Source organism: Amblyraja radiata, chromosome 15, assembly GCF_010909765.2.
Source record: "Amblyraja radiata isolate CabotCenter1 chromosome 15, sAmbRad1.1.pri, whole genome shotgun sequence".
NCBI lineage: Eukaryota > Metazoa > Chordata > Chondrichthyes > Rajiformes > Rajidae > Amblyraja > Amblyraja radiata.
This window is the reverse complement of record NC_045970.1, coordinates 53,488,950-53,516,476: the sequence shown is the minus strand read 5'-3', so window position 1 is coordinate 53,516,476 and position 27,527 is coordinate 53,488,950. Positions and strand designations below refer to the sequence as shown.

The window sequence follows — 27,527 nt, the reverse complement described above, 5'->3', positions numbered from 1 at the left end:
ATCTGTGGAAGGGAAGGGTAGGTGACATTTTGGGTTGGGACATTTCTTCCATATACCCACCACCCTCTGAGTGAAAAAAGTTGCCCATCGGGTTCCTATTAAATCTTTCCCTTTTCACATTTCTGGTTCTTGATTCCCCTACTACGAGTTTTACAAAAAAATAAAAAACAGCAAGGGTCAGGATCCTTCAGATTGTTCTCTAGTCTAAAGAAGGGTTCCAAACCAAAATTGCTTATCTATGTTCCCCGGAGATGCTGCTAGACCCGCTCTGTACCTCCAGCACTTTGTGCCTTTTTTTTAAGGTGGAATTCTCATTGCCCTTGCTCGTTGGTTGAAGGGCGAAGTTGTACCACGGCTGTGGTCTTCCAGAAACTTGGCCAATTGGAATAGTGGAAGGGCTACAGTTGGTCACAAGTAAAATGAGTTTGGGGGAAAGTTTGAAAGAGATCGTTCAAATAAGGTAGAGCAAAGAAATTGCGGTTCTGTTGGTTTAGGTTAAGAGTTATTATTGTCACACGTACCGAGGTACAGTGAAACACTTTATTGTGCATGTTCTCCAATCAGATCAGATAATACCATACACACATTCAATCGAGTGAAACTCGCATATATAAGGGCATAAGAGATGTATACAATTATGAGAGCATATATAGGGCAGACAGTCATAACTTTCTTCGCAGGATGGAAAAATCATGGCTGTAACATGAAAGAGGCAAAGTTTACAGGAGACTAGACCAAGTGGGACCCGTTGGGTCCCGTTTCCCCCAACGCAATATTGCACCACTCACCCATAGCACCCAACTGCGCAAGCGCGGCTCATTTTCCCTCATCCCCCAGCACTCCCCCTCTTCACCCTCCCTCTTTTTAAACTTGAAAAAATTGACTTTTCACTTTTAAAAATCCATACCACTTGCCCTGCCCTACCTGTTACAATGTTACAAATTACAGGACTCCCAGTGTCCTGTCATTTGTAACATCGTAATGGGCAGGGGCAGGGCAAGTATAATTGGATCTTTTTTACAGTGAAAAGTTAATTTTTTAAAGCTTAAAATGTGAAAAACTTATAAAATATAATCTGAACAAAACTTGATACACAACACCACAGGACAATGGTGAGTATGGTGGTCCAAAAATTGTAGCGCTCTCGTGTACCATTTTGGCGTAATTTCAGGATCACATGGACAGACAGACATAATAACAAACAAGATGAGAGTTTTAGTAATATACTAGATGAAGTGGGACCCGTTGGGTCCCATTCTCACAAGGGAGGCCTGGTCCCCCAACGCAATATTCCACCTCTCCACCAGTTCCAATATTCCACCACTCACGCATTGCCCCCAACTGTGCAGGCACGGCTGATGGGTTACCGTTGTGACACCCCTGATCCCCCCTCTTCCCCCCACTCTGCCCTTTGCCCTCCCCCCCCCCACCCACGCACTCACTCCATCCCCCCCTCAAACCCCCCCCCCCCCATCCACTTTTAGTGGCTCTCCGGCGGTGCAGCCATTCCCCCCATTAGGTTCTCATTGTGACGTAGAACACGCAGGTATTACTGCGCAGGTTCAGCTGACGGGCAGGGCAAGTGGAAATGGATTTATTAAAGCTTAAAATGCGAATAACTCTTAAAATATGACAACAATTTAAATGTTAAAGAGGAGATTTATTCAGTCCATTCTTTCTTGTTGCATCTCTTGTTGCGTTCTGCAGCCGGGGGAGGGGGTCGGCTTCAGGCGGGTGCTGTCAGGGGCCGGTGGGGGATGGGGGAGCGTCCTACAGCCGGGGGAGGGGAGGGGGACGGCTACAGGCGGTCGCCTGTGGGGGCATTCTGGAGGGCAAGTATGGGTATTGTGGGCCAAAGGGACTGGTTTCCAGAAGGCTAGTATGGACATTATGGGCCGAATGGATTCTTGGAGCCACAGGTCACTCACTCACGGCTGGTGCGTTCACAGTTCACTCACGGCTGGTGGACTCAGTTCACTCACTCATGGCTGGTGGACTCACAGTTCACTCACTCACGGCTGGTGGACTCACAGTTCACTCACACGGCTGGTGGACTCACAGTTCACTCACTCACGGCTGGTGGACTCACAGTTCACTCACTCATGGCTCCATCTCACACACACACACACACCCTCCATCACACACACGCGCCCTCCATCACAAACACACTCCATTACACTCACACACACTACATCGTGCACACACACACCCTCCATCTCACACACACACTCACACTCACACCCACCCTCCATCTCACACACACACTCACACACACACACACACACACAGAGTTGGATAGAACTCTAGGGGCTGGTGGAATCAAGGGATATGGGGAGAAGGCAGGCACGGGTTATTGATAGGGGACGATCAGCCATGATCACAATGAATGGCGGTGCTGGCTCGAAGGGCCGAATGTCCTCCTCCACTTATTTTCTATGTTTCTATGGAACAGCGAGTTTTTATGTAAACGAGATCCCATTGTGATGTCATTGTGGGGTGGAACACTGCTGACAGCCAGTTTATGTAAATGTGATCCCATCATACGCTGCTAACAGCAAGTAGGGGGGCGGTTTTAATTTTTTTTAAGTTTAAAAATGTTGTAAAATCTAAACTAAAACTTGATACACCACACCACAGGACAATTGTGAGTAAGGTGGTCCAGAAATTGTAGCGCTATCATGTACCATGTTACCGTAATTTCAGTAGCAGATAGACAGACAAACAAGATGAGAGTTTTAGAAATAGACAGACAGATAGACAGGGAAGGCTTTTCTACACAGAGGGTGGTAGGTGCCTGTAACGCTCTGCTGGGGGTAGTGGTGGAGGCAGATACGATTGTGGTGCTTAAGAGAGCCACATGAATATACAGCGAATGGAGAGACATGGACCATGTGCAGGCAGATATGAGTTGGCATCGTGTGTAAGAAAGAACTGCAGATGCTGGTTTAAATCGAAGGTAGACACAAGATGCTGGAGTAACTCAGCGGATGAGGCAGCATCTCCGGAGAGAAGGAATAGGCAACGTCGCCCATTCCTTCTCTCCAGAGATGCTGCCTCACCTGCTGAGTTACTCCAACATTTTGTGTCTAGAGTTGGCATCATCGTCCGCACGGACGTTGTGGGCCGAAGAACCTTTTCTTGTGGTGGAGTGTATTGTATGTCCTACAATGGACAGAGCAAAGGCGAGGGCACTGAGAGCAGAATACGGTTCTCAGCATTGTAGCGCAACAGTTCCGTGAACTCAGTCCAATGTTCTCAATGGGTAGAGGTGAATTGGACAGTGCGTTAGCTTATGGAAAGACCATTCAGAAGCCTGACAACAGAGCTGCTCCCGATTCTGCTGGTGCTCACTTTCAAGCTTTTGTACTTTCTGCCCAGTGGAAACAGGGTTAGAAGAAGGCGGCAATGGAAAGACATCCGTGTGATGGACTGGGACATATCCACAACTGCAATTTGTCGCAATCTAAGCCTGTCCAAATGTCATTTAAATGTTATTATTATACCAGCCTCAACTATCTTTCTGGCAGCTTGTTCTATATACCCACCACCTGTGTGTAAAAGTTGCCCCTCAGGTTCCTATTAAATCTCTCCCCTTAAACCCATGTACCCTGGTTCTTGATTCCTCCACACATGTAAAAGGCACATGTCCATTCACTCTGTCTAGTCCCCTCGTGCACTTATACACCTGCGCTCCAAGGAATAGTCTTAGCCTGCCCAGCCTCTCCCTATAGCTCAGGCCCTCAACTCCTGGCAACACCTCGTCTCTGCATTCTTTCCAGCCTAACAATTAGCAGGGTGACCAAAATTGAACACGATTGAACAAAATTGAATGCAGTCTCACCCACGTCTTGTGCAACTGTAAGATAGCATCCCAACCTGTACTCAGGACCTTGGTTGATGATGGTCTTTGTACCGTAAGCCTTCTTGACCATACAACCTACCTAAAATGGCATTGTCAAGGGACTATGTAACTGCACTCCTCGATCCCTCTGCTGTACGATACTCCACAGGGCCCTGCCATTCATTATGAAGGTCCTGCCGTGATTTACCTGCATAGAAACATGGAAAACGGGTGCAGGAGTAGGCCATTCGGCCCTTCGAGCCTGCACTGCCATTCGATTGATCATGGCTGATCATCCAACTCAGTATCCCATCCCTGCCTTCTCTCCATACCCCCGACCCCTTTAGCCACAAGGGCCACATCTAACTCCCTCTTAAATATAGCCAATGAACTGGCCTCAACTACCTTCTGTGGCAGAGAATTCCACAGATTCACCACTCTCTGTGTAAAAAATGATTTTCTCATCTCGGTCCTAAAAGACTTCCCTCTTATCCTTAAACTGTGACCCCTAGTTCTGGACTTCCCCAACATCGGGAATAATCTTCCTGCATCTAGCCTGTCCAACCCCTTAAGAATTTTGTAAGTTTCTATAAGGTCCCCCCTCAATCTTCTGAATTCTAGCGTGTACAAGCCGAGTCTATCCAGTCTTTCTTCATATGAAAGTCCTGCCATCCCAGGAATCAGTCTGGTAAATGCCATCAACTATTTGCCCAACTGATCAGGATCCTGCTAAAATTTTAGATAACTATCTTTGCTATCTACGATACCAGCTACTTAAGTGTCATCTGCAAACTTACTAATCATGCCTTCGACATTCCCATCCAAAGTGTTGGTTTTGCCCACAAACAGCAATTGGGCCAGCACTGATCCCCGAAGCAACTCTGGTCACAGGCCTTCAGTCAGAAAAACAACCTTCCACCATCACTCTCTGTTTACATCCATGAAGCCAATTCTCTAGGAGTTCCTTGATACATAGTTCCTTGAAAGTGGCCTCACAGGTAGAGACAGCATGGTCAAGAAGGCTTTCGCTACATTGGCCTTCATCAGTCAGAGTATTGAGTATTGAAAAAGGGTCTCGACCCGAAATGTCACCTATTCCTTTTCTCCAGAGATGCTGACTGACCCGCCGGGTTACTCCCGCTGTTTTGTGTCTACCTTCAGTTTAAACCAGCATCTACAGTTCCTTTCTCTACACATATTTAGTACAGACGTTGGGAGGTTATGTTACAACTGTACACAACATTGGTAAGGCCACTTTTAAAGGATTGTGTTCAGCTTTAGTCACCCTATTACACAGGAAAGATGTTGTTAAGCTGGCAAGGGTGCAGAGGAAATTTACAAGGATGCTGCCAGGACTCGAGGGCCTGAGCTATAGTGATAGGTTTAGCAGACTAGAATGTTGTTCCTGGGAGTGCAGGAAGTTGAGGGCTGGTCTTATGGAGGTGTATAAGAACATGAGGGAAAGGTCCTGGCTCGCACCAGCAAAGTTAGTCTTGCCCCAATTCATAATTTCTAACTTGTGGGTCTTTGTCCATAACTATTTTAAAACTAACAGAAGATGGGTCGCTGGTCCCACATACCAAACCTCGCTGGTCTCCTGATGTAGTTGAGGCGTTGGTGTGTCTTCCTGGCTGTTGCATCAATGTGGTTGGTCCACGACAGATCATTGATGATATCAACGCCACAGAATTAGAAAATCTCAACCATTTCCACTTCGGTGCCATTGATATTAATTGGGGCATGTTTGACATGTAGTCGATACCTGTCTATGTTTCCTGACGTTGATAACTAGCTATAGAAACATAGAAATTAGGTGCAGGAGTAGGCCATTCGGCCCTTTGAGCCTGCACCGCCATTCAATATGATCATGGCTGATCATCCAACTCAGTATCCCGTACCTGCCTTCTCTCCATACCCTCTGATCCCCTTAGCCACAAGGGCCACATCTAACTCCCTTTTAAATATAGCCAATGAACTGGCCTCAACTACCCTCTGTGGCAGAGAGTTCCAGAGATTCACCACTCTCTGTGTGAAAAAAGTTTTTCTCATCTCGGTTTTAAAGGATTTCCCCCTTATCCTTAAGCTGTGACCCCTTGTCCTGGACTTCCCCAACATCGGGAGCAATCTTCCTGCATCTAGCCTGTCCAACCCCTTAAGAATTTTGTAAGTTTCTATAAGATCCCCTCTCAATCTCCTAAATTCTAGAGAGTATAAACCAAGTCTATCCAGTCTTTCTTCATAAGACAGTCCTGACATGGGAAGACCATAGTGTTTAAGAAGGAACTGCAGATGCTGGAAAATCAAAGGTAGACAAAAGTGCTGGAGAAACTCAGCGGGTGCACCAGCATCTATGAAGCTAAGGAAATGGGCAACATTTCCAACGTTACCTATTTCCTTCGCTCCATATATGCTGCTGCACCCTCTGAGTTTCTCCAGCACTTTTGTCCACCTATGGGAAGACCATAGCTAGGTCTGCTGAAAGTCCTGCGGGGAATTCTCCTCGCATTGCAGAGTGTGACAGAGTGCAATGTGTGGAGGGGTGGGGGCAAACACCGGGTCTAATATATATTAATGATCTGGATGAGGGAATTGAAGGCAATATCTCCAAGTTTACGGATGACACTAAGCTGGGGGGCAGTGTTAGCTGTGAGGAGGATGCTAGGAGACTGCAAGGTGACTTGGATAGGCTGGGTGAGTGGGCAAATGTTTGGCAGATGCAGTATAATGTGGATAAATGTGAGGTTATCCATTTTGGTGGCAAAAATAGGAAAGCAGACTATTATCTAAATGGTGGCCGACTAGGAAAAGGGGAGATGCAGCGAGACCTGGGTGTCATGGTACACCAGTCATTGAAAGTGGGCATGCAGGTGCAGCAGGCAGTGAAGAAAGCGAATGGTATGTTAGCTTTCATAGCAAAAGGATTTGAGTATAGGAGCAGGGAGGTGCTACTGCAGTTGTACAGGGTCTTGGTGAGACCACACCTGGAGTATTGCGTACAGTTTTGGTCTCCAAATCTGAGGAAGGACATTATTGCCATAGAGGGAGTGCAGAGAAGGTTCACCAGACTGATTCCTGGGATGTCAGGACTGTCTTATGAAGAAAGACTGGATAGACTTGGTTTATACTCTCTAGAATTTAGGAGATTGAGAGGGGATCTTATAGAAACTTACAAAATTCTTAAGGGGTTGGACAGGCTAGATGCAGGAAGATTGCTCCCGATGTTGGGGAAGTCCAGGACAAGGGGGAAATCCTTTAAAACCGAGATGAGAAGAACTTTTTTCACACAGAGATTGGTGAATCTCTGGAACTCCCTGCCACAGAGGGTAGTTGAGGCCAGTTCATTGGCTATATTTAAGAGGGAGTTAGATGTGGCCCTTGTGGCTAAGGGGATCAGAGGGTATGGAGAGAAGGCAGGTACGGGATACTGAGTTGGATGATCAGCCATGATCATATTGAATGGCGGTGCAGGCTCGAAGGGCTGAATGGCCTACTCCTGCACCTAATTTCTATGTTTCTATGTTTCTATGTCTGCATATAATGGGAACCCGGGAGGACACAGAGGAAAAGGAAAGCAGGTGAGGCCACAGCCTCATAGCGCAGAGGCCGTGGTTAATCAGGGTCAACACTGATAGTGGGGACTCCGGATATTCTCTCGATGGCCGCGTTGGCGTCTCGAAAAGGTACAGGGCCTTCCTCAAACATCTAAACTGACAGGTTAATTAGCTACAGTAAAGTGTCCTGTGCCGGACTGACACATGAAGAAAGAATGGATCGACTGGGCTTGTATTCTTTAGGGGTTGGACAGGCTCGATGCAGGAAGATTGTTCCCGATGTTGGGGAAGTCCAGGACAAGGGGTCACAATTTAAGGATAAAGGGGAAATCCTTTAGGACCGAGATGAGAAAAACATTTTTCACACAGAGAGTGGTGAATCTCTGGAACTCTCTGCCACAGAAGGTAGTTGAGGCCAGTTCATTGGCTATATTTAAGAGGGAGTTAGATGTGGCCCTTGTGGCTAAAGGGATCAGGGGGTATGGAGAGAAGGCAGGTACAGGATGATCAGCCATGATCATATTGAATGGCGGTGCAGGCTCAAAGGGCTGAATGGCCTACTCCTGCACCTATTTTCTATGTATTCACTGGTATTTAGAAGTATGAGAGGAGATCTACAAACATATAAAATTCTTAAGGGATTGGACAGGCCAGATGCAGGAAAAAATTTCCCGATGTTGGGGGAGTCCAGAACCAGGGGATCACAGATTAAGGATAAGGGGTAGGCCATTTAGGACTGAGATGAGGAAAAACCTTTTCACCCAAAGAGTTGTGAATCTGTGGAATTCTCTGCCACAGAAGGCAGTGGAGGCCAATTCACTGGATGTTTTCAAGAGAGAGTTGGAAATAGCTCTTAGGGCTAACATAATCAATGGATATGTGAAGAAAGCAGGAACGGTGTACTGATTTTGGAAATTGAAGAAGGGTCTCGCCCCAAACTGTCGCCTATTTCCTTCGCTTCATAGATGCTGCCTCACCCGCTGAGTTTCTCTAGTATTTTTGGCTACCTACTGATTTTGGATGATCAGCCGTGATCATATTGAATTGCTGTGCTGGCTCGAAGGGCCAAGTGGCCTACTCCTGCACCTATTTTCTATGTGAAAGTGAATCGGAGAATCTGCTGGGGAGTCAACGCAAATCTAAAAATTTGGTTTACAGATACAGTATGGGAACAGGCCATTCAGTCCAACGAGTCCACCACATCCATTGGTCACCCAACACACTAGTTCTACATTATCCCACTTCCTCATCAACTCCCTATACGGTGGGGCAATTTACAGAGGCCTATGTGTGAGAATAATAAATTAGATTTACCTAGGATTAGAGCAAATGTGTTATTGATGATCAGAGTGGACTCGGTGTGCCGAAGGGCCTCGTCCATGCTACATCTCACTATTTATCTGTGACTCTCAGAATATTCATACTAGTTGAGATGGGAAGAGACACACCAGAAAGGATAAACTGGCCCAGAACTACTTCCCGCCCCTTATTGCCCTCCTTATCTCCTTCTTATGAATCCACGTCATTTCCCGAAGCTCCTCCGGGGAAAGACTCAATCCCAACCGGGAGAACTCTTTCTCCCGTTTATTCTGTGCATTGCAGAGATATCAAGGGTCTGATACACAATGTTTCAAGCAGAGCTGATTTATTTGTCACAAATCCACAATATTGAATTCTGCCAGCTATCGGGGTTAGCAAAACCACATAAAATAAAAACAGCGGGACCCAATGACGAGGAAGTACAGTCCTGGGAGTGAGGGCATGGAAACGGGCTCTTTAACCCAACAAATCCACGCCGACCATTGCTCGCCCGTTCACACTCGTTCTATGTTATTCCACTTCGAACAGGAGATTTGACAACACAATCGCAGCACCAGCCACAACTTGGGAACTTGCGTTTGCTTTCTGCAGCTGTAATGGTTGAACATTCAGCATGTTTAATCTTTTCCCTCAGTCTGTGTACACTGGTGTTGTGACAGGTGGGATGACCGATTGAATCCCTTCCCACACGTGGTGCAGGTGAACGGTTTCTCCCCGGTGTGAACTCGTTGGTGGGTTCGCAGGTTGGACGACTGAATGAATCTCCTCCCGCAGGCAGCGCAGATGAACGGCCTCTCCCCGGTGTGGATTCGCTGATGGCTCCGCAGGCTGGAAGAGCAGGTGAATCCTTTACCGCACTCGGAGCAGATGAACGACCTCTCCCCGTTGTGGGTGCGCTGGTGTGTCCGCAGAGTGGACAAGTGGGCAAAGCTCTTCCCGCACTGGGAGCAGGTGAAGGGCCTCACCCCGGTGTGAATCCACTGGTGCGACTGCAGGTGGGAGGAGCGAGTGAATCCCTTCCCGCACTCGGAGCAGGTGAAGGGCTTCACCCTGTTGTGAATCCGCTGGTGCATCTGCAGGTTGGACGACTGACTGAATCTCTTCCCGCACTCACTGCAGGTGAACGGCCTCTCGCCGGTGTGAATCCGCTGGTGCAGGAGCAGCTCAGAGGAGCGAGTGAACCCTTTGCCGCACTCGGAGCAGGTGAAGCTCCTCTCCCCAGGGTGGACCCGCTGGTGTGACTGCAGGGTGGACAACTGGGTGAACCCCTTCCCGCACTGCGTGCAGGTGAAAGGCTTCTCCCCGGTGTGAATCCGCCGGTGTATTCGGAGGCAGGATGACCGGAAAAATCTCTGCCCGCACTCCGTGCAAGCAAAGGGTCTCTCGCCGGTGTGTGCCTGTTGGTGTCTCCTCATGCTGGACGACCGGGCAAATCTCTGCCCGCACTCGGAGCAGCAGAACGGCTTCTCCCCGGTGTGGACTCCTTGGTGCAAGAGCAGCTCGGACGAACGAGTGAACCCCTTCCCGCACTCGTTGCAGGTGAACGGCCTCTCCCCGGTGTGAATCCGCTGGTGCATTTGCAGCGTAGACGAAGTAATGAACCGCTCCCCGCACTCGGAGCAGGTGAATGGCCGCTCCCCACTGTGCATTTTCTGGTGTAGCTTCAGGCTGGATAAATATGCGAATCTTTTCCCACACTCAGAGCAAGTGAAAGGCTTCTCCCCGCTGTGACTCTGCCGGTGAAGCATCAGGCTGAACGATCGAGATAATCTCTTTCACGCATTTGGAGCAGGAGAAGGAGCTCTCTTCAGTGTCTCCTTGCTGGCGTTCCATCGACTGGATGAATGAGTGAACCTGTTGCCGCACTCAGGGCAGATAAACAGTCTGCACCTGGTGTGAGCTCACTGGTGTCTCACCAGGGTGGATGAGCGAGCAAGTTCCTTTCCACATTCAGGGCAGGTGAACGTTCTCTCCCGACTGCTGCGTCGTTAGGTAGGATGACCGAGTGAATCCTTTCCCACACTCGCCCTCTCTCCGGTGACGAGGTGCCGCCACACTCTTAGGGCCTTGCATCATTGCTGTTTCAACAAGAGCATAAAACAATCACAGAGTCATACAGCACAGAAACAGGCCCTTCGGCCCAACTCGTCCATGCCATAAGACCACAATACATAGGAGCAGACTTAGGCCATCGAGTTTGCCTCACCATTCGATCATGATCTATTTTTCCCTCTCAACTCCATTTTTATGCTTTCTCCCCAAAACCTTTGATGCCCTTAATATTCATGAACCCATCAATTTCTGCCTTGAAAACCCAATAACTTGGCCTCTAGCGCCATCTGTGGCAATAAATTCCACAAATTCACAACCCACTAGCTAAAGAAATGCCTCCTCATCTCCATTCTTTTCATTCCTGACCCCAATACTGAAAACATACTCTTCACCTCTTCTCAATCTAGGCCTATTATTGTTCAAGAAGGAACTGCAGATGTTGGAAAATCGAAGGTAGACAAAAGTGCTGGAGAAACTCAGAGGGTGCGGCAGCATCTATGGAGCGAAGGAAATAGGCAACGTTTCGGGCCGAAACCCTTCTTCAGACTGATGTAGGGTTGGGGGGGGGGGGGGGGGGGGGGGAGGGAGGGGGAAGAAGAAAGGAAGAGGAGGAGCCAGAGGGCTGAGGGAGGGCTGAGAAGGGGAGGAGACAGCAAGGGCTACCGGGAATTGGAGAAGTCAATGTTCAAGCCACTGGGGTGCAGACTGCCCAAGCTGAATGTGAGGTACTGCTCCTCCAATTTCCGATGGTGCTCACTCTGGCCATGGAGGAGGCCCAAGACAGAAAGGTTGGAATCGGAATGGGAGGGGGAGTTGAAGTGCTGAGCGCCCTCAACTCCATCCAAGGACCCAAGCAGCCGTTCCAGGTGCGACAGAGGTTCAACTGCACCTCCTCCCTCATCTATTGCATCCGCTGCTCTAGATGTCAGCTGATCTACATCGGTGAGACCAAGCGTAGGCTTGGCGATCGTTTCGCCGAACACCTCCGCTCGGTCCACATTAACCAACCTGATCTCCCTGTGGCTCAGCACTTCAACTCCCCCTCCCATTCCGAATCCGACCTTCCTGTCCTGGGTCTCCTCCATGGCCAGAGGGAGCACCACCGGAAATTAGAGGAGCAGCACTACATATTGGGCAGTCTGCACCCCAGCGGCTTGAACATTGACTTCTCCAATTTCCGGTAGCCCTTGCTGTCTCCTCCCCTTCTCAGCTCTCTGGCTCCTCCTCTTCCTTTCATCTTCCTGCCCCCTCCCCCCCCCACATCAGTCTGAAGAAGGGTTTCGGCCCGAAACGACGCCTATTTCCTTCACTCCATAGATGCTGCCGCACCCGCTGATTTTCTCCAGCACTTTTGTCTACCTAGGCTTATTCTTATTTGGCGGCTTTCAATGAGATCCCCCGCCCCCCTCATCCTTATGAAACCCCAGCGTTACAGGCCCAAAGCCATCAAATGTTCATCGTACATTAACCTACTCGTAAACCTCCTAGGGGCCGGCCATGATATCCCATCTAAGCTAGTCCCATTTGGCCCATGTCTATAACTTCTTTCCAAATAAGAAGGTGATGCACATCTTTCTAGCTGGGATGGAACTTGTTTCTTTTCCAAAAGATCAATCTGCACTAACACATAGGTTTTGGCAAGGAAAGATTTGCTCAATCTTTTGCTCACTTGGAAATATTTTCGCATTCCCTCCAAGAAAGATTTACCCACGTACAGAATGTTTCGGCCGGGACCCTTGTTCAGACTGACCCGACTCAAAACGACGCCTATCCACGTCCTCCAGAGTTGCTGCCTGACCCGCTGAGTTACTCCGGCACTTTGTGCCATGTTTTACAAACCAGCATCCACAGCTCCTTACATCTGTGGAGCATCTGGTGTGCTTCCTCTTTGCTGTGTAAATGTCCTAAGTTCTTTCCACAGTCAGTGTTCTTAAACTGGCACTGGCTTGGTGCTTGAGGAATTGGTAGAACATCTGCAGCATCTTACTGCAGATGTTGAAGGAGAGCTGAGCCTTCTCAAAAAGTACAGCCGCCGTCTGTCTCTTCTTCTGCAGGCTTACATTGGCTATCTTCCCTCTACACTCACAGTCCCGATAAACAGTCTCGATCCATCAGTCTGAAGAAGGGTCTTGACCCGAAACGTCACCCCTATCTAAGTTCCCCAGAGATGCTGACTGACCCGCTGAGATACTCCCACCATTTTGTGTCTTCCCTTGGTAAACTTGGAACTGCAGACGCTGCTTTACAAAAAAAAAGCACAAACCGCTGGAGTAACTCAGTGGGTCAATAGACAATAGGTGCAGGAGTAGGCCATTTGGCCCTTCGAGCCAGCACTGGCTGATTATCCCCAATCAGTATCCTGTTCCTGCCTTCTCCCCATATCCCCTGCCTCCACTATTTTTAAGAGCACTATCTAGCTCTCTCTTGAAAGCATCCAGACAACCTGCCTCCACCACTCTCTGAGGCAGAGAATTCCACAGACTCACCACTCTATGTGAGAAAAAGTGTTTCTGTTCTAAATGGCTTACTCCTTATTCTTAAACTGTGGCCCCTGGTTCTGGACTCCCCCAACCTGGGTCAAGCAGCATCTCTGGAGAACATGGATAGATGATGTTTCAGGTCAGGACCTTTCTTCTGACCATTCTCCAGTTTCTTGAAGGCACACTTGTTTCCTCAAACAACTTTAAAAAAGAGTGCCTGACAGGTTAATTACAGTGCCCTCCATAATGTTTGGGACAAAGTCAGATCATTTAGTTATTTGCCTCTATACCCCATAATATGAGATTTGTAATAGAAAAATATAACATGTGGTTAAAATGCACATTGTCAGATTTTATTAAAGGATATTTTTATACATTTTGGTTCCACCATGTAGATATTACAGCTGTGTTTATACATCGTTCCCCCCTATTTCAGGGCACCATAATGTTTGGGACACATGGCTTCACAGGTGTTTGTAATTACTCAAGTGTGTTTAAATGCCTCCTTAATGCAGGTATAAAAGAGCTCTCAGGACCTAGTCTTTCCTCCAGTCTTTTGGAAAGACCCTTGGAAACTTTTATAAATCTTCTTCTTCTTGCGTATGGCATGCACAGCCTAAAGTTGTAGGACAACTTGTTCTATTTGATCTTATTTGATTGTGCACACCGGGTTGATTGCATTCGTCGAAACAGGGCAGACCAGGTGAAGGTTGCAATCTCCCACCCCACTTTTATAGATGTTTATCAACATGAGGACCAAAGCTGTGCCAATGAAAGTCCAAGAAGCCAAGATGAGACTGATAACAAGAATAAAACTGTTAAGAGACATCTGCCAAACCTTAGGCTTTCCAAAATTAACAGTTTTGAACATCAGTTTGCCAAGAAGTACTTAAAAGAGCAACCACAGTTCTGGAAAAAGGTCTTGTGGACAGATGAAACGAAGATTACCTTATATCAGAGTGATGGCAAGAGCAAAGTATGGAGGATAGAAGGAACTGCCCAAGATCCAAAGCATACCACCTCATCTGTGAAACACAGTGGTGGGGGGTGTTATGGCCGGGGCATATACGGCTGCTGAAGGTACTGGCTCACTTATCTTCAGTAAATGAGGTGCTTGAGGAGTATAAGGAATGTAAAAAGAATCTTAAGAAAAAAATTAGAAAAGCTAAAAGAAGATGTGAGGTTGCTTTGGCAAGTAAGGTGAAAGTAAATCCAAAGGGTTTCTACAGCTATATTAATAGCAAAAGGATAACGAGGGATAAAATTGGTCCATTGGAGAGACAGAGTGGACAGCTATCTGCAGAGCCAAAAGAGATGGGGGAGATATTGAACAATTTATTTTCTTCGGTATTCACCAAGGAGAAGGATATTGAATTATGTGAGGTAAGGGAAACTAGTAGAGTAGCTATGGATACTATGAGTTTCAAAGTAAAAGAAGTACTGACACTTTTGAAAAATATAAAAGTGGATAAGTCTCCAGGTCCTGACAGGATATTCCCTAGGACATTGAGGGAAGTTAGTGTAGAAATAGCCGGGGCTATGACAGAAATATTTCAAATGTCATTAGAAACGGGAATAGTCCCCGAGGATTGGCGTACTGCGCATGTTGTTCCATTGTTTAAAAAGGGTTCTAAGAGTAAACCTAGCAATTATAGACCTGTTAGTTTGACTTCAGTGGTGGGCAAATTAATGGAAAAGATACCTAGAGATAATATATATAAGCATCTGGATAAACAGGGTCTGATTAGGAACAGTCAACATGGATTTGTGCCTCAAAGGTCATGTTTGACTAATCTTCTTGAATTTTTTGAAGTGGTTACTAGGGAAATTGACGAGGGTAAAGCAGTGGATGTTGTCTATATGGACTTTAGTTAGGCCTTTGACAAGGTTCCTCATGGAAGGTTGGTTAAGAAGGTTCAACTGTCGGGTATAAATGCAGGAGTAGCAAGATGGATTCAACAGTGGCTGAATGGGAGACGCCAGAGGGTAATGGTGGATGGCTGTTTGTCGGGCTGGAGGCAGGTGACTAGTGGGGTGCCTCAGAGATCTGTGTTGGGTCCTTTGTTGTTTGTCATGTACATCAATGATCTGGATGAAGGTGTGGTAAATTGGATTAGTAAGTATGCAGAAGTAAGTATGCAGAAGAGGATTTCCAAAGTCTACAGAGTGATTTAGGCCATTTGGAAGAATGGGCTGAAAGATGGCAGATGGAGTTTAATGCTGATAAATGTGAGGTGCTACACCTTGGCAGGACAAATCAAAATAGGACGTACATGGTAAATGGTAGGGAAGTGAAGAATGCAGTTGAACAGAGGGATCTGGGAATAACCGTGCATAGTTCCTTGAAGGTGGAATCTCATATAGACAGGGTGGTAAAGAAAGCTTTTGGTATGCTAGCCTTTATAAATCAGAGCATTGAGTATAGAAGCTGGGATGTAATGTTAAAATTGTACAAGGCATTGGTGAGACCAAATCTGGAGTATGGTGTACAATTTTGGTTGCCCAATTATAGGAAGGATGTCAACAAAATAGAGAGGGTACAGAGGAGATTTACTCGAATGTTGCCTGGGTTTCAACAACTAAGTTACAGAGAAAGGTTGAATAAGTTAGGTCTTTATTCTCTGGAGCGCAGAAGGTTAAGGGGGGACTTGATAGAGGTCTTTAAAATGATGAGAGGGATAGACAGAGTTGATGTGGACAAGCTTTTCCCTTTGAGAATAGGGAAGATTCAAACAAGAGGACATGACTTCAGAATTAAGGGACAGAAGTTTAGGGGTAACATGAGGGGGATATTCTTTACTCAGAGAGTGGTAGCGGTGTGGAATGAGCTTCCAGTGGAAGTGGTGGAGGCAGGTTCGTTGGTATCATTTAAAAATAAATTGGATCGGCATATGGATGAGAAGGGAATGGAGAGTTATGGTATGAGTGCATGCAGGTGGGACCAAGGGAAAATAATTGTTCGGCACGGACTTGTAGGGCCGAGATGGCCTGTTTCCGTGCTGTAATTGTTATATGGTTATATGGTTATATAATACAAATGTGGATGGTAGTAGCATAATGAATTCTCAAGTGTATCGACACATCCTATCAGCTCAAGTTCAAACAAACGCCTCAAAACTCATTGGCAGGCGGTTCATTCTACAGCAAGACAATGATCCCAAACATACTGCTAAAGCAGCAAGTTTTTCAAAGCTAAAAAGTGGTCAATTCTTGAGTGGCCAAGTCAATCACCCGATCTGAACCAATTGAGCATGCATTTCATATGCTGAAGAGAAAACTGAAGGGGACTAGCCCCCAAAACAAGCATAAGCTAAAGATGGCTACAATACAGGCCTGGCAGAGCATCACCAGAGAAGACACCCAGCAACTGGTGATGTCCATGAATCGCAGACTTCAAGTAGTCATTGCACGCAAAGGATAAAATACTAAGCATGACTGCTTTCATTTACATGACATTGCTGTGTCCCAAACATTATGCTGCCCTGAAATGGGCAGAACTATGTATAAACACAGCTGTAATTTGTACATGGCGAAACCAAAATGTATAAAAATGGCCTTTATTAAAATCTGACAATGTGCACTTTAACCATGTGATTTTTTCTATTACAAATCTTAAATTGTGGAGTACAGAGGCAAATAAATAAATGATGTCCCAAACATTATGGAGGGCACTGTATATCCAACCGCCCATTGCCCTCATTTCCTTCTCGAGAATGTTCCTCAGTTCCCAAAACTCCTCCAGGAAAACACTTCATCCCAACTGGGAGAACGCTCTTTCCCGTTCATTCCGTGCATTGCAGAGATATCAAGGGCCTGATACAAAATGTTTCGAGCAGAACTGATTTATTGGTCACAAATCCACAATATTTAATTCTAGCCCAGCTATAGGGGTTACCAAAATCAGCAAAAATGAAACAGCGGGACCCAATGACTAGGGGGTACAGTCCTGGGAGTGATTAAACAGCATGGAAACAGGCCCTTCGAGTCCACACCGACCATTGATTGGCCGCTCCCACTTGGTACAGGAGTAATGACAACACAGTTCGAACACCAGCAGCAACTTGGGAACTTGCGTTTGCTTTCACTGCATGCAGGTGAACAGCTTCTCCCCAGTGTGAATCCGCCGGTGTATTCGGAGGCAGGATGACCAGATAAATCTCTGCCCGCACTCCGTGCAAGCAAAGGATCTCTCGCCGGTGTGTCCCCGTTGAACATTCAGCATTCAGCATGTTTAATCTTTCTCCATAGTCCGAGAGCACTGGTGTTGGAGCAGGTGGGACGACTGATTGAATCCCTTGCCGCACGTGGATTAGGTGAACGGTTTCTCCCAGGTGTGATGCTGCTGGTGCGTCCGCAGGTTGGACGACTGGCTGAATCTTTTCCCGCACTCTCTGCAGGAGAACGGCCTCTCGCCCGCGTGGATCCGCTGGTGCGAGAGCAGCTTGGAGGAGCGAGTGAACCCTTTGCCGCAATCGGAGCAGGTGAAGGGCCTGTCCCCCGCGTGAGCCCGCCGGTGGGAACACAGCTCGGAGGGCCGAGGGAAGGCCTTTCCGCACTCGGAGCAGATGAAGCTCCTCTCCTCCGCGTGGACCCGCTCGTGTGACTGCAGGGTGGACAACTGGGTGAACCCCTTACCGCACTGCATGCAGGTGAACAGCTTCTCCCCGGTGTGAATCCGCCGGTGTATTCGGAGGCAGGACGACCGGATAAATCTCTGCCCGCACTCCGTGCAAGCAAAGGGTCTCTCGCCGGTGTGTCCCCGTTGGTGTCTCCTCATGCTGGACGACCGGGCAAATCTCTGCCCGCACTCGGAGCAGCAGAATGGCTTCTCCCCGGTGTGGACCCGCTGGTGTAAGATCAGCTCGAACGAACGAGTGAACCCCTTCCCGCACTCGCTGCAGGTGAATGGCCTCTCCCCGCTGTGAATCCACTGGTGTGTCTGCAGGTTGGAGGAGCGGGTGAATCGCTGCCCGCATTCATCGCAGCAGTACGGCCTCTCCCCGGTGTGGATCCGCTGGTGTCTCGTCAGGGTGGACGATCGAGTGAACCTCTTCCCACATTTGGAACAGGAGAATGGGCTCTTCTCAGTGTCTCCTGGCTGGTGTGCCATCGAGTGGCCGCACTCAGAGCAGATAAAGTCTGCCCCTGGTGTGTGCTCACTGGTGTCTCACCAGGGTGGATGAGCGAGCAAGTTCCTTTCCACATTCAGAGCAGGTGAACGTTCTCTCCCGACTGCTGCTGTGTCGTCAGGTAGGATGACCGAGTGAATCCTTTCCCACACTCGCCCTCTCTCTGGTGACGAGGTGCCGGCACACTCTCAGGGCCTTGCATCATTGCTGTTTCAACAAGAGCATAAAACAATCACAGAGTCATATAGCATGGAAACAGGCCCTTCGGCCCAACTCGCCCATGCTATAAGACATAGGAGCAGAATTAGGCCAATTGGCCCAACAAGTCCGTTCCACCATTTGAACATGGCTGACCTATTTTTCCCTCTCAACCCCATTTTCCTGCCTTCTCCCCGTAACCTTTGATGGGCCAAATGGCCTTATTCTTCTCCTATCACTTATGCCCTTACTAATCAAGAACATACCTATGTCTGCTTTAAAAATACCAAATGACATGACCTCCACCTCCATCTGTGGCAATAAATTCCACAAATTCACATCCCTCTAGCTAAAGAAATTCCCCCTCATCTACATTCTAAAGGTATGTCCTCTCATTCTGAGGCTGTGCCCTTTGGGCCTAGACTCTCCCACTACTGGAAACATCCTCTACGCATCCACTCTATCTCAGCCTTTCATTATTTGGTAGGTTTCAATGAGATCCCCCATCATCTTTAAAAACTCCAGCATTACAGGCCCAGAGCCATCATAAGCTCCTCGTACATTAACCCGATCATCCCCAGGATCATTCATCTTACATTTAGCTCATAGGCTAAAGGAATCAAGGGATATGGGGAAAATGCAGGAACGGGTGTACTGATTTTGGATGATCAGCCATGATCATATTGAATGGTGGTGCTGGCTCGAAGGGCTGAATGGCCTACTACTGCACTTATTTTCTATGTTTCTCAACCCCCTTGGGTCCAGCCAAGATGCCCCACCTAAGCTAGCCCTATATCGCTGATTTCATTTCGGACACGCTGGAGGCAGGAAACATGTTCCCGATGTTGGGGGAGTCCAGAACCAGGGGCCACAGTTTAAGAATAAGGGGTAAGCCATTTAGAACGGAGACGAGGAAACACTTTTTCTCACAGAGAGTTGTGAGTCTGTGGAATTCTCTGCCTCAGAGGGCGGTGGAGGCCGGTTCTTTGGATACTTTCAAGAGAGAGCTAGATAGGGCTCTTAAAGATAGCGGAGTCAGGGGATATGGGGAGAAGGCAGGAACGGGGTACTGATTGGGATTATCAGCCATGATCATATTGAATGGCAGTGCTGGCTCGAAGGGCCGAATGGCCGACTCCTGCACCTATTGTCTATTGAGATGATGCACAACTTCCTTACTGGGATGGGAATTGTTTATTTTCCAAATAACAACCGACATACCGCTATATAACATTTGGCAAGAAAATATTTGCTGAATCCCTCGCTTACTTGGAAATATTTTTGATTTTCCCTCCAAGAAAGATTCACCCATGCACAGAATGTTTTGGTTAGGACCCTTGTTCAGCCTCATCCGACTCAAAGGGATTCCTAGCCACATCCTCCCAGAGGTACAGCCTGACCCGCCGAGTTACTCTGCACTTTGTGCCTGGTTTTATAAACCAGCATCCCCAGCTCCTTGTATCTGTGGAACATTTCTCCCTGGTGCGCTCCCCCTTTGCTATGTAAATGTCTGAAGCTCTTTCCACAGTCAGTGCTCTTAAACTCTCTCATTCTGTGGGCGTTTATCTCACTGCCCTGCTGGTCACACCATTGTTTTTTTAGCTCTTCTCAGAAATAAAGTTGACAAGCATTTCCCTCCCCCTTCCCGGTTTCCACATTGAAGTGCTGATGAACTGACCGACCCACTCACCTGATCATAAGATCATAAGTAATAGAATTAGGCCAATTGGACCTATCAAGTCTCCTCCGCCACTCAATCATGGCCGTCTATCTCTTCCTCCTAACCTCATTCTCCTACCTTCTCCCCATAACCCCTGACACCTGGGGTGTCATTAAAAAAAACATACAAAGTGCTGGAGTAACTCAGCGAGCAAGGGAGCATCTATGGAGGAACTGTTTAAGAAAGAACTGCAGATGCTGGTAAAATTGAAGGTAGACATAACATGCTGGAGTAACTCAGCGGGTGAGGCAGCATCTAAATGGCGACGTTTCGGGTTGAGACCCTTCTTCAGACTGACCTGGTGAGCTACTCCAGCATTTTGTGTCTATCTCTGGAGGTACTCATACCTAACTTGTATGGAGTAGCTCACAACCTGGCTTTCTGCTGACTGGTTAGCACGCAACAAAAGCTTTTCACTCTACCTCGGTACACCTGACAATCCCCCCCCCCCCCCCCCCCCAAAAAACCCTCACCTGCCCCATTCCTCCCAATCTGTCTTAAAAACGTCACCAATCCATATTCCCCAAAGATGCTTGCTGATCCGCTGAATTATTCTAGTCCCGCTCCAAGCATTTTGTCTTACCTTGGTGAAACAGCATCTGCAGTTCTTTATTCCCTGTGCCTGAGTTTTCCCAGCAATTCCCATTTTCTACTTGATTTTCAGCACCGATATATTTAGACAAGACACAGGGGATGTATCTGATAAAGGCGTCAGCAACCCTGGTTGAGATGAATGATAACAGGACATCACAGAGGCGCAGCTGGTGGAGCTGCTTCATCACAGCTCCAGAGCCCTGGGTTCAATCCTGATCTCGGGTTCTGTCTGTGCTCTCCCTCCTCCAGGTGCTCCGGTTTCCTCCCACAATCTAAAGATCTTCAGATTTGCAGCTATTTGGCCTCTGCAATTTGCCCTTAGTGTGTAGGGAGTAGACAGAATGTGTGGGATGCACAGAACTAGTGTGAACGGGAGTGATCGATGGTAGGCGTGGGCTCGGTAAGTCAAAGGGCCTGTTTCCATGCTGTATCTCAAAAGCTAAACTGAGGTCGACAGAAAATAAAAAGTAATTTTAAATCTGTGCCAGATCTGTAGCTTGAAACATGGACCGCAGCAGCAGTCCTGAAACCCATCCCTTCTCTCCAGAGATGCTGCCTGCCCCGCTGAGATACTCCGGCATTTTGTGTCTACAACCCATTTTAACGTTGTTTGTCTAATTTTGTCTCCAATCACCCCGACTTATCGATTAGCCAGAAGACTCCCGCAACACTGGGTTGTCTTCAGTCTAGCAGACATTCCCTTTGTTCAATCTAACCTCCTTCCCCACTCAATCGTCTCTGCGCAAATGAACTCGGACTTATTTGCTAACTTTCTCGGTTGTAACGAAGGATCTCCGACCTGAAGGGATCCCCCTTTCCGCCAATGTCCCTCAGCCATGGCCTGCGAGTCGGGCCCTGGCCTCGCCGTCCCGCTCCGAGCCGCCGTCGACGCCCGGATCCCGGCGACGGAGCCCGGATACGGCCGCGGATTTGGTCGCCTGATCACAACGTCCCTTCCGTCGCTCCCTGCTCCTGGTGATCCTTCAACTGACCTAAAGTTGCCTTTGTGGATCTTCGTGCAAGACCCGAGTTGGAGCAATGCGACTCCCCGCAACATAAAGTCAACGCAATTGTCATTTTATGCGCAGACCTAAACCTAAAAAAAACTATGGAAATAAGGAACGTGTCCAAAGACAGGCAGCTCGATTTGTTATTAACACCTATGAGAGAGAAGCGATTGTCACCAAACTTCTGAATTCTCTGGGGTAGAACCCTCTCCAAGACAGACGTGAAACTCACCGTTTGACCTGTTTTTACAAAATGTTAAATGGTCAGCTCGACGTAGATTACAAGACCTACACCAAACCCAAACCAATTAAGAGCAGACGAGGGCATTTGATTCAATTTGTGACCCCAGCTACAAAGACAGATGTGTACAGCAATTCGTTCTCCCCCCGCACAATTAAAGCATGGAATAATCTCCACCTTACTATAGTTACCCAACCAGATGCAACTAAATTTAAAGGAGCTCTTTCTTCCCAATAACCCTTTCTGGCTTAAGCCCTCCCTCCACCACCTCCAGTTTAAATTCAATTTAGAATATTTTGGAGGACCAAGAAACCAAGAAGAAGAAGGAACTGTAGACGATTAAGATAACACAAAATGATGGAGTAACTCAAAAGGTCATAAGTGATAGGGGCAGAATTAGGCCATGCGGCCCATCAAGTCTACTCTGTCATTCAATCACGGCTAATCTATCTCCCTCCCAACCCCATTCTCCTGCCTTCTCCCCATAACCTCTGACACTCGTACTAATCAAGAATTTATATATCTGCTTTAAAAATATCAATTGACTTGCCCTCCAGACTTCTGTGGCAAAGAATTCCACAGATTCACCCTCCTTCTTCTTCCTAAAGGAACTTCAATAGACAATAGGTGCAGGAGAAGGCCATTCGGCCCTTCGAGCCAGCAACACCATTAACTGATCATTATTGATGTATATTTACAATATACTGTTATACATCAATGATTTGGATGAAGGGATTCAAAGTAACATTAGCAAATTTGCTGATGACACAAAGCTGGGTGGCGGTGTGAACTGTGAGGAGGATGCTGTGAGAATACAGGGTGACTTGGACAGATTGGGCGAGTGGGCAGATGCATTTAAATGTGGATGCATATGAGGTTATCCACTTTGGTAGCAAAAACAGGAAGGCAGATTACTATCTAAATGGCGTCAAGTTGGGAAAAGGGGAAGTACAACGGGATCTGGGGGTCCTTGCACATCAGTCTATGAAAGTAAGCATGCAGGTACAGCAGGCAGTGAAGAAAGTGAATGCATGTTGGCCTTTATAACAAGAGGAATCGAATATAGGGGCAAAGAGGTCCTTCTGCAGTTGTACAGAGCCCTAGTGAGACCACACCTGGAGTATCATGTGCAGTTTTGGTCCCCTAATTTGAGAAAGGACATTCTTGCTATTGAGGGAGTGCAGCGTAGGTTTACAAGGTTAATTCCAGGGATGGCGGGACTGTCATATGCTGAGAGAATGGTGCAGCTGGGCTTGTACACTCTGGAGTCTAGAAGGATGAGAGGCATCTCAATGAAACATGTAAGATTGTTAAGGGTTTGGACACGCTAGAGGCAGGAAACGTGTTCCCGATGTTGAGGGAGTCCCGAACCAGGGGCCAGTTTAAGAATAAGGAGTAAGCCATTTAGAACGGAGACGAGGAAACACATTTTCTCACAGAGTAGTGAGTCTGTGGAATTCTCTGCCTCAGAGGGCGGTGGAGGCAGGTTCTCTGGATTCTTCCAGAGAGCTAGATAGGGCTCTTAAAAATAGCAGTCAGAGGATATGGGCAGAAGGCAGGAACGGATTGAAGATAGACACAAAATGCAGGAGTAACTCAGCGGGACCAGCAGCATCTCTGGAGAGAAGGAATGGGTGACGTTTCGTATCCAGAGCCTTCTTTCAGACTGAAGAAGGGTCTCGACTCGAAACGTCACCCATTGCTTCTCTCCAGAGATGCTGCCGGTCCTGCTGAGTTAGTCCTGCATTTTGTGTCCATCTTCAAATGACGTCACGCGCTCCAGATGGCTGTGCGGGCGCATGAAACATAGAAAATAGGTGCAGTAGGCCATTCGGCCCTTCGAGCCTGCACCACCATTCAATATGATCATGGCTGATCATCCAACTCAGTATCCTGTACCTGCCTTCTCTCCATACCCCCTGATCCCTTTAGCCACAAGGGCCACATCTAACTCCCTCTTAAATATAGCACGAAGACTGGTGCGACTCTCGCGGGACCGTCGCGCCTCCACGCGATGTCGAGGTTGCGTAATTAACGTGCCAAGGACACGTAAGTGGGACAGGGGCATAAGTCTTTGGAGTGTGGGAGGAAACCGATGATCTTGGAGAAAACCCACATGGTCACGGGGAGAATGTACAAACTCGGTGCAGACAGCACCCGTAGTCGGGATGGAACCTGATCTCCGGCGCTGCATGCGCTGTAAGACAGCACCTCTACCGCTACGCCACCATGCCACCCTTGGGTACAATTTCAACAGAAAGAAAATGTAGAGGCTGGTTTACGAAAATAAAGACAGTGTTGGAGTAACGCAATGGTTGGTGAATCTGTGGAATTCTTTGCCACAGAAGGCAGTGGAGGCCAAGTCAGTAGATATTTTTATGGCACATATAGATAGATTCTTGATTAGTACAGGTGTCAGAGGTTACGGAGAGAAGGCAGGAGAATGGGGTTAGGAGGGAGAGATAGATCAGCCATGATTGAATAGTGGAATGGCCACACATCTTGACTACCGGGGTGGCACCCGTATCGGCCACCTCGCCAACAGTCTGTCTCGTCCTTTCTCTGTTTATATTATTTTAAGTATGTCTTAAATGTATGCTTCAATGTTTCTTGGTGTGTTTTATGTGGGGGGTGGGGAATCGGGGGAAACTTTTTTCAGTCACTTACCTTGACGGAGATGCGATTTTTCCCCGTGTCTCATCTCTGTTCCCCCCCCCCCCCCCCCCCCCCCCCGCGGCCTAACAACATGGAGTGGTGCGGCCTTTCCTCAAGACCGGCCTGGAGCTTCAAGCCGTGGGTGCAGTGCGGACTTACCATCGCAGAGCGGGCGATCCTTTGCCGAGAGTCGCCAGCAAAAGTGCTCCGACCGCGGGGCCTGTGGACTTTAACACCTTGTAGCCGTGGTCTCCGGTAACAAGAGGCCGACTCGGGAGCTCCATCCGATGCCGGAGTTTCGATCATCCCGATGCGAGGGCTTGAACATCGGACCGTCGGCAGCGGCAAGTGCTGAAGGATCAAAGGCCCTGACCACGGGTGAACAAAGCTGACTGAACCTTATTGCCTTCCATCACAGTGTGGGATGTTGATTCCACTGTGGTGGATGTTTATCTTAAAGTTTATTTTATGTGACTGGGTATTGTCGCTTTTCGCTTAATATAGATGTATGGTAACGCAAATATCACTGTACCTGTAAAATTAGCACAGGCCAATATGTGAGGATAATACATGTGGGTGTTTCCGTAAATAAGGGTACCAACCTGTGAAGTGGATGGCCACTTTGAAAGTTATTAAATTACAATTAAATACCACAGCATTAAAAATGGGCCTACCTATGACCCCTTTGAGCTAATTTTTGATCAAAATCGACCAAAATTTGACCAAAATTCTATACATTCAAAATTTGAAAAAAAAAGTTTAACATATAAGACATACAAGACATGTGAGACACTTACTGATTTCTAAGCTCCCTTACAAAATGTCGGCACATAATAATAATAATAATAATAAACACTAACTTGCACTCAAAATTGGACTTGAGTGGACTTGACGGGCCGAATTACCTAATTTTGCTCCAATCCCTTATGACCTTATGGTTCAGGCAGCATCTCTACAAAAAAAGATCTGTCTGACGTACTGAATTACTCCAGCATTGTGTGTATTTTTTTGGATAAAATGTCATCAGCAAACTGGTGAGCACTTTTTTCAAGGAATTCTAATTTTGTCAACGTATTTTGTTTCCCTGCTTGCAAATTATTTCAGTTTATTGTTTGTTTGTTTCTTAGTATTTTATATTTGCTGAACTTTTTTGTTGTTTATTATGGGTTTTATTCCTCTTCGAGCTTTCTCCCCCCCCCCCCGCCCCAACCCCACCTATCCCCGCAATCAGTCTGAAGAAGGGTCCCAACCTAAAGCGTCACCTATCCATGTTCTCCAGAGATGCTTCCTGATCCTCTGAGTTACTCCAGCACTTTGAGTCTCGATCCATCAGTCTTAGAATGGGTCGTGACCCAAGACGTCAGCCCTATCCATGTTCTCTAAACTTGGGACTGCTGGAGTAACTCAGTGGGTCAGGCAGCATCGCCAAAGAACTTGAATTGGTGATGTTTCGGGTCGGGATCCTTCTTCAGATTCTTCTCTGGTTTCATGAATGTACATTGATTTACTCAAACATGGCAAAAGAAGTGGACTCCCAATCATGAACATGAAGACTGACAGGTTAATTAGTCACTGTAAATTGTCTTGAATATGCGGGTGATCAGTATAATCTGCTAGGGAGTGTGTAGGGTGGTCAATGGGAATGTCTTCAGTTTCGATTTAGTTAAAGACACCTCATGGGAACAGGACCTTTGGCACATGCCGACCATCGATCACCCATTCACATTAATTCTACATTATCCCACTCTCTCATCGGGGGTAAAATTAGCACAGGCCAATATGTGAGGATAATACATGTGGGTGTTTCTGTAAATAAGGGTACCAACCTGTGAAGTGGATGGCCACTTTGAAAGTTATTAAATTACAATTAAATACCACAGCATTAAAAATGGGCCTATCTATGACCCCTTTGAGCTAATTTGTGATCAAAATCGACCAAAATTTGACCAAAATGTTATACATTCAAAATTTGACCAAAATGTTATACATTCAAAATTTTTAAAAAAAAGTTTAACATATAAGACATACTAGACATGTGAGACACTTACTGATTTCTAAGCTCCCTTACAAAATGTCGGCACCTAATAATCATAATAATAATAATAAATTTTATTTATGGGCGCCTTTCAAGAGTCTCAAGGACACCTTACAAAAATTTAGCAGGTAGAGGAAAAACATGTAAGGGGAATGAAATAAATAGTAGACATGACTAGTACACAAAGTAAAGACAGAATTCAATTCAAAACACAATATGAGGCAATTAATGCACAGATGAAAAGGGAGGGGGACGTGGGGCTAAGGATAGGCAGAGGTGAAGAGATGGGTCTTGAGGCGGGACTGGAAGATGGTGAGGGACACGGAATTGCGGATCAGTTGGGGGAGGGAGTTCCAGAGCCTGGGAGCTGCCCTGGAGCTAACCCACCACGAGGCCCGTGGTTCACGCCAGGGTCTTTATAATCACGCCATTTAAATTGCGACGAGTGCAAAAAAAAAACGTTATCGTGCTATAAATAGCATTTACAACGTTACTCAACGGGAGGGTCTACAGAATGAGACATTGCTAAAATAGGTGAGCAAACTAGATTTTCATTTCATGATTTATAATTCTGTTCATTATTAATATTTCAATGGAAAGGTTAAACATAAAACATTTTTCACACAGAGAGTGGTGAATCTCTGGAACTCTCTGCCACAGAGGGTAGTCGAGGCCAGTTCATTGGCTATATTTAAGAGGGAGTT

The 27,527-nt window shown here is 47.1% G+C and overlaps 3 protein-coding genes across 4 annotated transcripts in view; 1 reads left to right on the top strand and 2 right to left on the bottom strand.

Moving 5' to 3' along the window:
- Positions 1–27,527, top strand: part of LOC116981574 (oocyte zinc finger protein XlCOF15-like) — a 293,177-nt gene that overhangs the window by 91,064 nt on the left and 174,586 nt on the right. The window lies entirely within an intron of this gene.
- LOC116981538 (zinc finger protein 229-like) overlaps positions 9,026–27,527 on the bottom strand; it is a 23,440-nt gene continuing 4,938 nt past the window's right edge. Inside the window, exons 1-2 of one of the 2 annotated variants that reach the window (XM_033034626.1) lie at positions 21,685–21,797; positions 9,026–10,790 (exon numbers count right to left, since the gene is read on the bottom strand). In XM_033034626.1, coding sequence (XP_032890517.1) covers positions 9,330–10,460 — 1,131 coding nt within the window. In that variant the 5' untranslated portion in view covers positions 10,461–10,790; positions 21,685–21,797 and the 3' untranslated portion in view covers positions 9,026–9,329. Of the gene's footprint in view, positions 10,791–21,684; positions 21,798–27,527 lie in introns of those variants that run through there. The other variant, XM_033034627.1, reaches the window with a different exon arrangement.
- On the bottom strand, positions 17,071–21,813 carry LOC116981566 (zinc finger protein 239-like). Its single transcript, XM_033034678.1, has 2 exons — positions 21,685–21,813; positions 17,071–18,580 (listed from the first exon to the last, which is right to left on the bottom strand). Exon 2 carries the CDS (start codon positions 18,352–18,354, stop codon positions 17,554–17,556), a length of 801 nt encoding a protein of 266 aa, XP_032890569.1. The 5' UTR covers positions 18,355–18,580; positions 21,685–21,813; the 3' UTR covers positions 17,071–17,553.